Raw genomic sequence first — 16,329 nt, forward strand, 5'->3', positions numbered from 1 at the left:
GGATGCATCCCTGTATCTGTAATTAAATCTGCGGAGTTTTCAAATCAAAGTTTGCACTGTATCCGTACAAGTCTTCAAACTAATTAGTTAAAATCTGCCCTCCAATTAAATAGATGAAACATGCATGATATGATCTTCTGTAAACATAAGTGAATCAGAATTAAATACATGTCAATATCCATCAAAAGAAGTTGCTTGCTCTTCTGTGATTGCCATGCTCATTGCTGTAGGTACTGATGTTGATACTGATAATAACTTCCGCTTCTATCATAATAATTTCCACTACCTCCATCCTGTTGCTCACCATATCCATAGGGACTTCCGAAAAGATAATCTGCTGTGCTTTTCCAGGGGTCATTTCTGTTTGCTTCATCACAAACTGGACATTTCTGCTGCCGTTCGATTTTGGCTAAGCAGGGCCAATAACCGAATATACTTTCACAAAGGTCCAGAGATTCCAAACCAGAACCATACGGAATATATGGTACTTGCTTGTTCCATTCATGACCATATCCACCGTTTCTTCCATAATCAGATGAAGGAATTTCATCAAAATCCCGGGGTTCTCGCTCCGGCAATTTCCCATCAACATCACCAAGTTTTTCCTCCAGAGGTTTCCCAAGATCGTCGTCGTCCTTAACATTGTCATCAGTTCCCTCGGTAACAGTATCTGCATCACCATCAAGGGATTCTTGCTCTTGCTCTTTGGTGTCAGTAGGCTTGCGTCCATCATCAGGCTTCGTTGAATGGTCATCTTTTTCTCCATAAGCTGAAGGAATGGATGCATATGAAAAGCCGCCCAACAATTCACCATTTGGTTGTGGGGTGGAACGAGGATAACAGATTGCATCTGAGGGAGGAAGAGGTTTGCCATAGGTTTGAGTTTGATCATAGCCGCCACCATAAGGTGTTGGATCATATTCATCCCACTCAGGCTCGTTAAACTCTAAGGTGGAGTAAGAGACTGTGTAATTTGTCCGAGAATAAAAGGAATCAACACCATAGGAGGGAGGTGGCTCATATTGGATAAGCCTCGGTTCAGAAAAACTATGCACAGAGTAGTTCTGTACTGGTTGAGTGGCATAAGAATCAAAGAAATTGTAAGAATATAATCTTGGCTCATTCACCTCATATGAAGAATATGCTAATGAAGCTGGAGGTGGAAGAAGAGCATCATAATCACAAGTACTGCTCATATAAGGAGTCCAGTAACACTCATCGACATCTCCCTTGAAGCCATAGAAAGCCATCAGAGAAGAATGAAAGGAACTTCAACTCTTGGTAGTTGCAAAACTACTGAGGCCTGTTGAAGATGTGTATCTCAAACAGAATTAGAATGTTAGCCATTGGATTCTTATCCACACGTACAATATGGGGGCAAGAGGGGGGGAAAGCAAACGTGAAAGGACTAGTTGTTGTTCATGTCAATAGTGGAAAAATTGAATATAGAAGTCACATTATTGAAAAGCTAGCTTTATTTCGTACACAACTTGCATTTGGCTATTATAAATCTGTAAGACAAAACGAAAATGTCAATTTCAGATGATGACATTCCACCTTCTTGTTAAGCTGGAAGGGCTAATTTCCAGACTTTACTGATAGTGTCGGAGAAAAAATGGTTGAAAACTGGTCATTCAAAAGAAATTTGGGGAATTACAGTTCAGCATCAGTTGATTAATGATGCTGGCTGGAAATTTGGTCACATATTATCGTTTCTACAAAATAAGTTATTTACCTAACGTGCAAAACGGTTTGACAATTCGGCTTCAAATCCTCAGTTGCAAAGCCCTGCGGTCACAATTCGGTCGCTTCACCCAGACTCTTCCACGTGAAAGCACGTCTTTTGTCTCATAAAGTTGGCATCAGCTTCATCAATCTTAGTACGGATAACGTGAAGAGTCCACGTGGAAAAGCGACCGAATTGCTACAGCGAGGCTTCGGGACCGAGGATTTGAAGCCAGTTCAGTGATCAGCATGCCAAGCAGTTGCATCTTTCGTTTTTGCTGCCCAGGGGCATGTGCAGCATTTGGATTTGGCTTGATGAAAATCGAGAGAAATGTCGGCTGTTTACATGCCTAATCCCATAAACACAAACTACTACCCCTTCTTTTTGACAATCTGCTCAAGAAAACGCAGCCATGAAGAAGGGATCAAATCGAAATCTCTACCGACCTTCTAAATAGTGGGGAAGGATGATAATTTGAGACAGTTGACTGTTGACAGCAGATGGAGCATATTTTACGTATTTCATCTCGAAGTTAGATATAAAACTCTTAATTCAGATCAAATGGATTGACTTCAAAGAGCTTCACAAACCGTTTCATCATGCAGTTGGTTTGTCCTGCAGCGCGAAGAATCAGATTATATATATGGCAATAACAGCTGATAAGTTGCTAGGTGGCATCAAGTAGCAACAATTGTAGAAGGCAGAGCCTTGAGTCACAAGTCTGCAAAGCACATATCCTTGTGGAGGCAGCCCATCTATGGCTTCCCCTAAATGTAACAGATAAATAACGTGGTTTTGCGACTTCAAGTATTCTGCTCAAGGGATGAAAAGGCACACCATTGCAAAGTCATCTACAAACATCAGATTTGTCTATTGGGTGTATAATAACTTGATAGCAAGTAAAGTAAATTGGAACTGCTAGCATCCGACATCAGCTCAAACAATTTCATCAATGAACCTGAGAGCCGGTTGCTCATTACACGCTCATACAACCTTGATTCTTCTTACTCATGATGAGACTACAAGTTTGGCATCTCCAAGAAACACAGTGAACAAGAATTTGAGGTTTTCGCAGGCGCTCCTAACCTTTGACTATGGGCGTCTCTCTGATAAATATTTCCTAGACAACTCTAAAATGAAAAACAACCTGCAAGGAGGCAGAGTTAACACAACAATCAAAAAGCATTTTAACTGAGTTGATCAGAAAAAAAGACTACGAAAACAAAATATTTCTTCAGCAGAGAAGGCAAAGAAACACAAAATGCACATTCACAACCGTCTTGATTGAAGACCAAAAAAAAAAAACGTCCGTACGGAGAACCAGGATGAAGATTTGAAACTCACAGTGAGCTCATTGTGAGGCAGATTCTGGAGTAGCTCCTTGTCTTGGTCTTCTTCGTTCAGGTGGAGGACCATCTCTTTGCCTCACATATGCTTTGCTCTTGTACTTGGATCTATTAGACTGCTTTGGCTGATAAGTAGGGTACTGGCAAGGTATTATCTCTCCATTTACATACTTGTCACCTAAAACAAAAATATAAAAACTTCAGGCTGCATCCGGAATAAAATGAATCACTAAAGCAGAACAGCTATTCCTAAAACAGACCTCCATAGTCCTTGTTCTTCACATCTATATAAGAGTCTGGAAGGACCCACAGAACCCCTGGCATTCCTACAAAATATGAAAATAGAAGATGACAAGTACATCAAGATGATGAAATCCTCACCCAACCAAAAAGGAATAATTTCAGAAACCTCCCTTGAGATTTTTAACAATTTCACCTAATTCCCTTGAGGTTTGAAAAATTACATATACCTCCCTGAGTTTACCGTTTTCGTAACAAAAACTATTTAATGGTCAAATTTTTGAATGAATAACCCAAAATGCCTCATGAAATTGTGAAGTTCATTTAACCTTGTAAAATTATTTAAAAACTATTAAACATGCACAAAATCTCAAACTCATTGTCAACCCTTGTATCTACTGTTTTAAACCTTTCATATTACCACATCTCAAATTAGTACCATTATCATCATGACCATTACCACCATCAATCCCTAAATTCTAAAGCCTCGATCGAAATTTAAAAAATTTGCATAGCTAAACTCAAAAAATTTCAACAACCGCATCAATACAACATCCTATCCCTCCAATATTGGAGTACCAATACCATCCCTATCCTTTGTAAACCCAATTTACATCTTTTTCTATTCATCTCCAGATCCTCCAAGCAAAGTTAAAATTAATTTTTAATGTGTTATAATTCTGTTTAGGACATAATCGATTATTCCACAAGGGAATTCTATTTTGGTTTTCATTAAATGTCTTATTGTGTGATGTATTCATATGAACAAGATTAGGAGTGGATTGTTTAATTGCATGAAAAAAAATTAATATATTAAGGCTATTATGGTCATTTTGTAGGGCCAAGAGAGGTAAGTGTAATATTGAAAAGTTCAAGAATACTAGGTGAAATTGTTAGAAATCTCGAGGGAGGTTTCCGAAATTATCCCCAAAAAAATCATGACCACTGCAAAATAACATTGTAAACTCAAATTTTACATTCTCACACAATAATAACCTTTGAATTTCTCAGATGTTTCTTCATCTACAGTGCACTGGAATCCAGTGTATGTGGTCGTACTGAAGGCATACATATTCTTCTTTGCTTCTTCCATGCTGACAAACAGAGAGATGACCCAACATATGAGAAATTTCAAAAGATAAACATAATTTTTCACATAAAACCACATTGATGAAACTACTTAAATGTTCATTATAGTATTCTTGTAGCATCTTTACCACAACATCCTAGATGTGATGCGTCAAGACATTTTCTTGATTCATTCACATAAGTAACCCCAAACGATGTTAGGAACTTAGGAACATTTTGCTCTTTCCAATGTTGCAGATCAAGATCAATTGACAGAAAAGGAGATGTAAGGTCTCTTTCTTTGCAAGGGAAATTAATTTGGACTACAACTAAAGATCGGTAACAAACTTGCACTTCAATCAACAGAGACAGTATTCATCTCCTTCCTTCCCTTGTTTCATATTTAAAGTCATAGTCTTTCCCAAAATTTTATCATGAACAACAATCACATACGTAGATAACATAACGTCCTACATGCTACGCAGAGTCAGTCTAGATTAATTCACCAGAACCTTCCCCAAATACAGATTAAAGCCCAACGAGGTACATTATTTCCTAACGGATACGATGTTTCTTTCTTGATTTATGATCTTTGCCAAACTTCAGACCAAGCTAACTCTAAACAAATTTCAGCTATGTAGCTAGGCAATACAAGACTATTGTTTAAATTCAAAATCCTCCCCTTTAATACCAAAAAGAAGCTTCAAACTTTCTCACCAAAGATTCAATCTTTCACATCAATTCTTAGAGGTCATTCAGCATTCCAAATATCCCATTTGCACAAAAGCACACAATTTCAACCGTTCATCCAGACAAAATCAAATAACCGCACAAACAACACCCCCATCCAAATTGGTGAAACCGTCAACACCAACTCACACAAATGCTGTTTTTAAGATAGCCATGCCAAAAAAACACAAGCTATAACATTATCAGGCCCCAAAAAAAGGATCTAATCCAAACTAAAAGGGTGGAAAAATTCGAGAGAGAGGAAAAAAAATAGAGTTACCTGCCAAGAACCTTGGCAAGAGTTTCAAGATAAGTATCAATCATCTGTTCTCTAGTAGGAGCAGGGTCTTTCGGGAACTCCATGACAATCAACCAATGATTATAGTCACAGCCAGGTAGCATAATAGTCTCTCTCGGCTCATTGCTGCTGCTGTTGCTTCTCCTAGCAGAGAAGTCATTATTATCAGAAGCTGCTTTTACAAGCGGGATTCTTGACAATTGGATGGATTTCTGGAGTGGGAGAAACGATGGGGAGACAGAAGAAAATGGGTTGGGGAGAGATTGCAGAAAAGTCGGGGTTTTGGGGTGGGATTGGAAGCTGGGGTTTAGGGTTTTGGTCAGGTTAGAGAGATTGAGAGTTGCCATGGGGTTCAAGGAAATGAAGAAGATGACTGGGAAAAAGGATAAGGTAGGAAAGGTATAATAGTAGCAGCAGAATAGGGAAATAAAGAACCGAAAAGGGCAGAGATATTTTTGTGCCTCAATCGCTAATAGACAAGCCAAATGGTCCAATTTTGTGGTTAAAACATATCAAGATAAGGAGTATAGCAATTCGACTCGAGCCGAGTTAAGGCCCCTCCTATCATGAAAGCTAGAGGTACCTCAGCTGTACAAAGCACAGCCAGGCCCTCTAGAACATTAGTTAAATACATCGTAACAAATGTTTTAGTACATATTGAATAGAAATATAGGAAAAAAATTAATTATAAAAATAATTAAAATTTACTGTGAAAAGAAATTTTATATATAAAGTTAACCCCAATTCATTGTGATTTGGAAAAAGAATTTTTATCCAATATTATGTGTATGTAATGATACCAAAAAAGAAAAGAAAGCAAATCCATTATGAGTGCATTATCGGTTTAATAGCAACATAGTTTTAGTTGTAATTAAATAAAGAGTAGTCATAATGTTTCTAACATTTTAATAATTAGAAAAAATATAGAAAGCCACAAAAACCCGTCACTATCTTCAACATCAATAAAAAAAAATACAAACTTACATATTTTTCTTTCTTTTTTGAGAGAAATAGCGAGTTAATCTGTCCATTTAAATCATGTCTAATAGCATTACAAATAGATGAAAACATTATCTAACCAAATAGTTATAGAATACGTATAACGAGTTTAAATAAAAACGTGAATTGCCATATTTGTAAATCTACATATGCAAATTCAAATCCAACAATTTGTTTGATTGCAAATATGTCTTCTTAATCAAAATAGAATTTTCTAATAATATTTTGTAGAGTGACACTCTAAGCTAAAAGCCTCAATACTAATTTCCACCACCAAATGCATTCCTTTGAAAACTGCAATTGTTTTAGCTAGTCAAATCGACAAAATATTATTAACTTCTTTTGCCAAATAGTAATGATATGTCCAGTTCTATGCCTAACAATCATCTCAAACTCTAATTACATTATCTATCATTATGGGCAATAAAAAGGGATAAGAGTACAAAGTCATGTAGAACCAGTTTAAGTAAAAGATTCTGAAATCTAATTTTGCACTTCTTTTATTTCCAAGCTATCATTTGCTAAAATTAAAACCATGAAAATAAACTACCTATTATGGATACAAGCTAGTCATTCAAAATGTTGAATGAAGAGATATAAAATATTATCTTCACATTCTAAATTGCTAGCCCCAACATTTATTTTACCCGTCATCCACCTTATCCAATTTATAAGCACTTTTCACAATTAATAAACTTTATATAAATTAAAATATAATTACCTATCCATAAATTAAGAGATTCTGGTTAATTTTTAATTTAATAGGCATCATTTTTTTCTTCCTGATCATCGTTTACCTTGGATTTTCATTTATTAGATTTTTTTCTCCTCTACTGTAGTACTATCACCCTATTATCAAATAACAATTTTAATAAATAAAAAATTAGAATTAGAATGAATTGCATAATGGTGTTATTTATTTTATGAGGGAAAAGTAGTTACAATTCTTTCATTGTTAGCCTAAAAATTCTTCATGTAATCACCACCCGTCTTGTTGTCAGCCTTTTCCAAAAATAAAAGGATCAAAAAGTAGTTTCAGAATAAATAAAATATAAAAAACTAAAAAAAATGTTTCTTTAGATTTGGGGAAAAATATTCACAGCATCACATACCTATTTTGGACAGAAAAGAAAGTCAGATGAAGAAGAAATAGATGAGAAAAGCAATAAGCAAAGGTTGCTGATCAAGACGCAAAAAATGACAAAAAAAAAATATCAAATAGTATATACCAAAAAGAGACATTAAAAGTAGAAGATCATGAATCATAATTATTGGACTATGGAAGAAAGGAAATATCAAACCCATTCTTGATCTCCGATAATGAAATCATTCATTTAGTTAATTATGGACAAAAATGAAAGAAAATGCATCAACTAATCAAATAGAGAAAAAATAGAATAAATGATTAATTAGGATGATAGGGGAAAAAATGGAGTACAAAGTGGAAACTAAATAACAAACCTGCAGTGTACATGAGGATTTGTTTAATTATCTTTAATCAAAAAGGAGAAAGGAAATAAAGTGAACAAAAGAAAAAACAAAGCAAAATGAAGAAAAAAAAAAGGAATGGGCCATGTGTCAAATTGAGAGGGATCCACTTGGCAATCATTGGAGCTACTATAGTAACTCCACTTTTTTTTTATATAATAGGTAGAAGAAAAGGGGGAAAAAGAGGAAATGATCCCAAGATCTTTTACAAACATAATGATAAAAAGATAGTCTAGATCGTTTTATTCGGTGAGAGAAATTCAATCCCTTTGGTTTATAGAGAGGAATTCAATTCGCTTTTTTTTTTTTTAAAAAAAAAAAAAAAAGAAGAAGAAGAAGAAGAAGAAAAGGAATTCCATAACTTATGAGGCCATATGGATTGTGATACTTCTTCTTCTTCCTTTTCTTTTTATTGGCTTTTTCTTAATAAATAAATCTTTTTGGCTAGCAAATAAAAGATGGAAAAAATGCAATTTTCATCCCCAATGTTTGGAGTATTGGATAATTTCATTCCTAAAGTTTCAATCAAAATACATTTCATCCTCGTAGTTCTATAATTTCGACTAATTTCATCCCTAAAGTTTCATGCAAACACATTTTATCCTCATATTTTCATAAAATTGACCGATTGAGGAAAATTGAATGATTGTTAACCAATTTGGACAGAGTATTATCACATGACTAGCATGCCCTGTTAATAATTGTATTATTAATATTTAATTTGATTGTTTATTAAATTATATAAATAATAATGAGTGTGTTTGCGTAAGAGATTATTTTTTTCAATTTGTGATATAATATATGTGAGATAAAAAAAATAGATTAGATGATCGATAGACAATTTAAAAAAACATGTATATGATCAACAAAACAAAAGTTTGCAAATAAAAAACAATCTAAACAATTCTTTCTTTCACGTTGATATTTTTCTTCAATTGGTTGCAATGGAATTGTTTGAAAGATTTATCCAATTGGCTATAATGGGGTTATTTCTTTCGATGACTTCGTTTCCTCTCAATCTTTTTGTTCAATTTGTGATTAAGAAGAGAATAATGGGGGCTGAAAATTTTTTAGTTTTTTTTTAATAAGAAAGTGAATTAAAAAACAATTTTTGAGGTTTTTGTTGATCCAATATTTTTTTGCATTTTACTAATGTGCATGTTGTGGTCAAGTGATAATATTCTATTCAAATTACTTGGCAATCTATCAATTGTTCTTAATTAGTTAAATTTATGAATTTATGAGGATGGAATGTGTTTGCACGAAACTTTAAGGACGAAATTCGTCAAAATTATAAAACTATAAGGATGAAATGTGTTTTGACTTCAACTTTAGGGATGAAATTGTTCAACACTCCAAACAATGAGGATGAAAAGTGCATTTTTGCCAATAAAAGATCCATGAACGGATTATAATTTGACCTTAATTGTGGATATTCCAACCACCAAAAATTAGAGTCTTCAATTTAATCTAACAAGTTTGTCCATTCAACCCTTGAAGTTTGTAAGAGAAAGGTGTATTGAGGACTTAATTATTTAGGCAACTGGAAGTTTTACGGAAATGGTACTCTTTTTTATTTTTATTTTTTTTTAAAAGGAGGCCCTAATTACATAGAGAAAAACTAATAATGAGAAATCACCACACAAAATTTGGCGGACTTCATCCAAAGTATGATCCAAAAACAAACAGTAGTGTAATCCCAACTTGCATGCTTCAGTTTAGCCATTCTTTAGATATCTAAGCAAAAATTAACCCCTCTTCAACTTGGGACTTCAACTAATTTCAGATGCATTTGCGTCATATTTGATTTAATTTTGATATTTTCTGTCGTCAGATCTATATATATTTATGTTATATTTTATTTGATTTTGATATATTTCTGTCATTACTGCAGATTTATTAAATTGAATGATCTTGTCTACAAAAAAAAAAATCAACTAGATACCCCATCGAGAATTGGACTCCACCTCCGTACCTTCATAAATTTTTGGTCGCAGAAAGACAGACGCCATGTTGGTTGTGTTGTAGTACCAATGACCCAGGCTCAATTAGGAATGGTGCAGTACCATTTGATCTGGCTCAATTAGAGAAACAAGTCTGCTGATCCAAGAGGAAAAGTTTTCATAATTGGGTGGTGGCTGCCGCATATAAAACCCAAGAGCCCACAACGAACGAGGCACTGGTAACAGCCTTCAGGACCTACCAAAAATTTAGTCCAGCAAGTGCAATGGTACTCAATTTGGCTCTGTGGAAATTTCTACCAAAGATACGATCTTTTTGTTTTTAACTACAGCAAGAGGACAATATTTAGTCGGAGTGTGATTTTAATTATGGGCGTAAACGAGACTAAACAAACCAAATGTCTTTATATTCATGTTTGATTGATTATTTTGACGAGTTTTCAATTTTGTTCAAATTTGATTTGTTTACTTCTCGAATCCAACTCAAACGCAATTTTATGAAACTAAATTTAAATTGAACTCGAGCAGTTTTGAACTTTTAATATGTAAATTTTCCTCTTATACTAATCGAGCCAAGTTCAAGTTGAATTTGAAACTTTATTAAACACAAAATACTATTTAAATTTAGTTTAATTAGCTAGCAAATCAAACTCGAAAGAGCTCTCATCAAACCAAACTTGATTCAGGTATCGAATAGCTTGATCCATCTCTCGACTCTAATTCTAACGGTTCTTTTACTAGAGGTCTACTAATTATTTTTTTTCCTACATTGATTATTCCTTTACTGTCACTGATCATCATTCACAGTTGACAAAACTTTCTTTGTTGCTCCATATTCTTTTATGTTAACACACGAACGGTGTAAAGACGAGTACTTTAACAGCTATACTCATTATTTGCATGTTACAGTACGAGTCAACATTATCTCTATACCATATGAGACCAAAAATTATCCAAACAGTTAGAATCATCATTATTAACAACTATTACAGTGGATTCAATTCATTCACAATTACCTAAACAGTGGAGTGTCCAATTTTGTTTTTTCCCTTTTAGAATAGTAATGTTGGATTAATGTCAGTTTATGTGCGCGTAAACTCAGAGGGAAAAGGTGCACTAGCAGTTAATATGTTTTGTTATGGGTTGACAAGCAAAGAAAGATTAAGATCCGTGATGCTGATCTGATCGGAAACCATCTCTGTCATCATTTCTTTTGACACCAATTTTTTTCTCCTGCGTGTCTTGCTAATCTGCGTTGAAAACTTGAGCAAATCTTTCGTTTATATACATATATTTTTTTTGACGAACGACGCAAGTCTAAAGGTTTTAGACTGCAGCAATGCCTAATGCCTACAAAAAGGATTAAGCCATTGACTAATTACCTAAAGAAAATTGATTCCTTTCAAGATTAGGTGGAAATCCAGCCGAATGAGATCAAGCAAAGAGGCCTAACTTGATACGTCAATGATAATTCAACCTCTCAAAAACACACACAATTATTTTGACTCCAACCAAGCGTGCAAAGTACTCTTTTCAAAAGTGATGAATCTGTTCATATTTAACCACTAGTTAGCAATAACGGACCCTAGGTTTTATAAGCAGTTCAACAAAACTTTTGCTTACTTAAATGATTTATTGGAGTCATTGGCGAATTAAAATTCATTTTCAACAAAAAAAGAAGCATAGCATCATGTATTAACCACTGCTTTAATTATCTATTAATTAAGGATCTAATCTATTTGATAATGCCGAAATTTTGGATACTATTTGGACTTCAATGGATTTCTATATGCATAGTTGAGGATAGAATAAACAACACTATGGCAGACATGATTTTATCTCAACATTTGATTATTGCCTTTAGTTCCCGTATCCTCCTAAAATAGATGCATGGTTCGATTAATTTGCAGCACTATTATTGTTCTTCGAACTACGCCAACTAAATTCCTTTAGGATATCCAAAAAAAAAAAGGTGATGAATTTGGTAGCTCCTAATTTGATATACTTCTTTCTGCCATCCAAGCCTAATGTTCTTATATTGAGTCCCTTTTTTTTTTTTTTTTGTTGTTGTAATTGTTCTTCGTTTCTTACATCACAACAAAGTCAGCCTATGAAACATCTGCGTACCATTTGTTATATATGCATGTTGATGCTTCAAAATCTTGGCCTAATTTATGAGGATAATATATATGATAAAATTATTCAAGTTAGGTAATCTGTTGCACATACACTTTTTTTTTTCGTTCTAAATTAATTGGGATACAAGTCAAACCTGCCTTCTGCATATATATTGTTGGGTAGATAAGGCTGCTACCCTATTTTCGTAGTCAGAACACATGACATAATATGTCAAACTCAACATAGACTGACCGCATAAAGAATTCTCAGGAGCAGTTTCACCTTCCTCGCCCCTTTGAGTTGGACGTGAAAACGTAGACGCCAAGATCTTATAATAGGCAAAAATTATATACTAATTTTTTCCAAAATATTCTTTTTTTTTGGTGGTGATATTTTTAATGTTTTTGAATAAATGCATCATGAGGATTTGTTTCTACGAAATTTTATCGTTGAACAATTTGGGTTCTGGAAAAACTTCACTTACCTTTTTCCAGATTGACAAATTTATTCGTGCTTATATTTATCTTCAGTTGCGTCTACCTGTCTTATTTTAATTAATTCCAAGTAATTTCTTAATATGCAAACTTTGAAGTCAGAATTGGACAGAATTGGACAAGTCAGAAAATTCACGTAGCTGAAGCTTTGAAGTCAAATTGTGACAATTCATGAATTATCAATGCATTTCTAAACTTCCTAAGAAGTCCTAAAAATGGAGTTGGCTACATCGAAAGTTCTGTAAATGCATGAATCTTTAAACCATTAGAGGCCACTCTTCTTTATGCACTTGGTTTAGCATGAATTGTCACCATACAATTGTATCGGTAGCCCCTAAAGACCTTATTGCTAAAACAAATAAAATGAAAAGTTTAAAGAGTACCATTGATATGATTCCTGTTAAGATGTGTGTATTGTAATCTTCTATTGGATCATCACAAGGAGCAAGCAAGGTGAAGATTGCAACGCAACTATTGGAGTCCCTACTTCCCCTTCCCCTACTCCTGTGCAATGAAACATTATTATCAACTTTGAATAAAGTTGGCCCGGTTTCCTTCAAAACAATTAAATCAACTTTTTTTTTTCACTTGTTAACAAAAAAGGAGATATATATTATCTCATGTCTAGTGCTAATAAAAGAAATGAGTTTTATATCCTCAATGGATATTCCCGCTAACCTTTATTTAAAGTTAGACTTGAAGACAAAGTGACCGATCATATCATGATCATAAGTGAAAACAAATGTACCACAAAATTCAAAGAAAGCAGAGAAAACATGTGTCATGCGCGGAGCTATTACAAGTTTTTGTAGCAATGGCGACTTGTTCTATTTAGCAATCATGATTTATGACCAAGGAAGAAAAGCAACAGAAAAGAAAGAGTAGGTCCATCCAACCCATCTCTCAACTCCATCATTCTTCCACGGAAACTAAAACACAATATGGTCCTCCATGATGTAAGCCCTCTCCTGATTCCAGCCCCCCAATTCTTCTATTGGGATTGGCATAGCTAGCTATAATATAAATAAGATGTTTCTCAAACCAAATGATGTAATAAGGATGTCATGGTCATGGAAAAAGAACATCCTCTGAGTAAAGGAATGCATAGGGACCAAATAAGAATATGTGAATTAGTTCCACAAGAAAGAGAATATAAACTTGTGTGATGTTTTTGGATCATCTTCCCTGTCTCTTGTAGGTTCAAGAATTTTCTTTTTTCCCCTCTTTTGAATTTTCATCTCCCTCCCTCTATTTATCCGACCAAGAAAAGGATAATATCAAGTAATGGTAATAGGTAATCTGGGATTTTCGTAAATCAAACATCACAAATCGTTCACGAGGATAAAATCTTCTCCAACCCCCCCTCCCACACCTCCATGAAAAGGGAAAAAAGTAAGAAGATGTGAAGCTCAGGCATATATACTGCAAGTACAATGGGGGTTACCATTAAATTAGTATTTTTGTTCCGGCGAAAAGACTACTAAGTTGATTGTTGCTTCTTGTTTTTTCACAATTGATTTGATTGTTTGATTTCTGGATGTAGTAATTGATTATGTAGTCATCTTGTCCACGCATCGCATAAGCTAGTCCAACTAAGAGTATCATAACCGACGTTAAAGTATGAGAATTTGGTAATTTACTTTGTTCATAGGCAATGACTGAATTCTTTTATCATAAGTTACTACAATTATGGAATGTTCACAATTTTAACTACACCACAAGGATAGCTTCTGATTGGATTGGGGTTTCTGTAGAAAATTTTTTACATTTTTCGTGAACATATTTTTTAATCATCTTTTTACTTTACATACATCAATACAGTATATATATTTTTTTATATAAAAACTCCTAAAAATAGCAATTCAAACATGTTTGAAAAAAGAAAAAAAAAGTTCAACTGTTAAAATTTGGACAAACTTAATGTAGCCGTTTAGGACCTTAGGTACAGGAAATGCACTGTGTTTCAGTCTCGTTGTACTTGTCAGCTGTGGAAACTAAGGCAAGGTAGGCTACAAGAAGATGAAACAAGGAGGGCTAATAAATACAAGTCAATTATCCATGTCAACCCACGAGGAGAGAACACCAAATTGCTGAAAAATTGCAAAGTCTACAAGTCAAATGATGAGTGACTTGGCAATATTACTATTTATTTATTTTCAGGTTGAAAACTTTGTCGTGCCATAAAAGTCAATCCAGGCCATAGAAATATACAGGGGGGTCATATCCTGATGGCTAATAAGATAAGAGTTGGCTACTATACACACACTCGGAGTAGGTAAGCAATTACAAAATTTACAAGGGTTTTAACAAGCGTTCTTTGGTGGCTGATGCTGACATGAATTAAGTATTCAAAGCTACTTATAATGGGGATTGGACGGCTGAGGAAAAGAAAGGAAGTTTGGGAGTTGATTTCCCTTTAATGATTCATTCACTGAGCCTGAGCGTGCGATTTCCACACGTCTACAAACATTATACTGTATACAATAATTGAATTCCATATCTTGATCAAGTGTTTTTGAATGACAAGCTAAATTAGAAATTTTTTTTTTAAAAAGATTTTGAACCCAAAATTTTATTATTTACAGTCATTCCCCTCTTCTTTTTTTAAAAAACACACATCCTCGAGATGAGCTAGATTAAGTTGTAGCTAGCAAGACCTAGCTTTTACTCAAGTCATGCCTTTGATGTTTTTATTAATTGTGTAATCAAATGAGATTGATGGCTGAATTTTGTAGGATGAAATTAATTTAACTAACAACTTTTGTCAATTATCAAACGAATGGGGACAATAAACAGGATGCAAAACCAACTAGTCCTGGTATAGAAAGGAGGACTTGGGGTAGCACTTTTGCAGCAGTTGAAGTTGATTTGCAAATAAAGCAGGTCAATTGAGGACAAATTTATATATCCTCCCATTAATTAGATGAAGCTTCTAGGCGATCCATGCCAAAAAAGTGATAGGAGGTGTTGGCAACTTCCAACTACTTAAGAGCAGGCTGATTTCTGCAGCTTAGAAAAAAACAAAACAACCTATATTTGTTTTCTTGAGCTTAGAAAGGAGTCTACTCTACTATGGAAGTAGTGTGAAAGGGCTTCACAGTAACATGATGATGGCATTGGATGATGGGCGGCGCCCATTTTTCATGTTTTTCCCAGTCTGTCTTTGTACCTTAAATTGACGTCCAAGAATGCACGTTGAATTCAAAAAACATATGGACCATATCGACCACTTCAACTCAATAATAAAGTTATGAAATTTTGGAATGAATTTTGCAACTCGGTAACACCTGTTCAACTCATCACCGCTCACAAGACTGAAGAGCAGGGCAAAAATATAGTACCAACAAACTTAAGACGCTGCTGGTTTCTTTATCATCAGTGCAAAATTGAAAGTTGGTATTCATTCTTTACCAAGTCGCCTGATTGACACGTGATGCCGTGGTTCTGTGTAGGTCTGTCCAAACCTTGTCTGGCGTCCTTTCTCAGACTTTTTCTTTTTCTATTCTTTCGTTTTTTTTTTTTTTTTATGTTTTAGACATCAATATTACCTCAGAATGATATCATAAAGTGAGTGGTCTAACTACGCATGAATATCACCTCGCGGAAGAAATAATAGTAGCATGTATTTTTCTATTTGAAGATTGTCATCGTTTTTGGTCTTGTCAGTTTTTACAAATTGGATTAGTTTGGTTTTCCGTGTAATCACTACATTTAATAGTTCACCAAGTTAATTAGGCGGTCATGGTTTAGCATTACTCTACTAATTCATTCGTGAATTATACGTTAGTACGCGCAACCATGAAATGCCATTACTTCTTGATCAATCATCATGACGAAATAAGGATGTATTCTTACTACAAAA

At 34.4% G+C, this 16,329-nt stretch overlaps 2 protein-coding genes across 2 annotated transcripts; both read right to left on the reverse strand.

Annotated features, from left to right (window-relative positions):
• Nucleotides 1-83: 83 nt before the first annotated feature.
• Nucleotides 84-1,385, reverse strand: LOC113728535 (uncharacterized). The gene has a single exon (XM_027252933.2). The coding sequence runs from the start codon at nucleotides 1,248-1,250 to the stop codon at nucleotides 219-221; it is 1,032 nt and encodes a 343-aa protein (XP_027108734.1). The 5' UTR covers nucleotides 1,251-1,385; the 3' UTR covers nucleotides 84-218.
• A 1,193-nt stretch (nucleotides 1,386-2,578) lies between these two features.
• On the reverse strand, nucleotides 2,579-5,885 carry LOC113730858 (DAG protein, chloroplastic). Its single transcript, XM_027255814.2, has 5 exons — nucleotides 5,390-5,885; nucleotides 4,309-4,406; nucleotides 3,333-3,398; nucleotides 3,071-3,250; nucleotides 2,579-2,873 (listed from the first exon to the last, which is right to left on the reverse strand). The coding sequence occupies exons 1-4, from the start codon at nucleotides 5,752-5,754 to the stop codon at nucleotides 3,078-3,080; spliced, it is 702 nt and encodes a 233-aa protein (XP_027111615.1). The 5' UTR covers nucleotides 5,755-5,885; the 3' UTR covers nucleotides 2,579-2,873; nucleotides 3,071-3,077.
• Nucleotides 5,886-16,329: the final 10,444 nt, after the last annotated feature.

Source organism: Coffea arabica, chromosome 2e (genome assembly GCF_036785885.1).
Source record: "Coffea arabica cultivar ET-39 chromosome 2e, Coffea Arabica ET-39 HiFi, whole genome shotgun sequence".
NCBI classification, from domain to species: domain Eukaryota; kingdom Viridiplantae; phylum Streptophyta; class Magnoliopsida; order Gentianales; family Rubiaceae; genus Coffea; species Coffea arabica.

Excerpts from the sequence above, each read along its gene's own strand:
- LOC113728535 (XM_027252933.2), bottom strand. The coding sequence starts at position 1,250 with ATGGCTTTCTATGGCTTCAAGGGAGATGTCGATGAGTGTTACTGGACT.
- LOC113730858 (XM_027255814.2), bottom strand. The coding sequence starts at position 5,754 with ATGGCAACTCTCAATCTCTCTAACCTGACCAAAACCCTAAACCCCAGC. Across the intron at positions 4,407-5,389 it reads CTTGCCAAGGTTCTTGGCAG|CATGGAAGAAGCAAAGAAGA; the intron begins GTAACTCTATTT and ends TCTGTTTGTCAG. Across the intron at positions 3,399-4,308 it reads AACATCTGAGAAATTCAAAG|GAATGCCAGGGGTTCTGTGG; the intron begins GTTATTATTGTG and ends CATATTTTGTAG.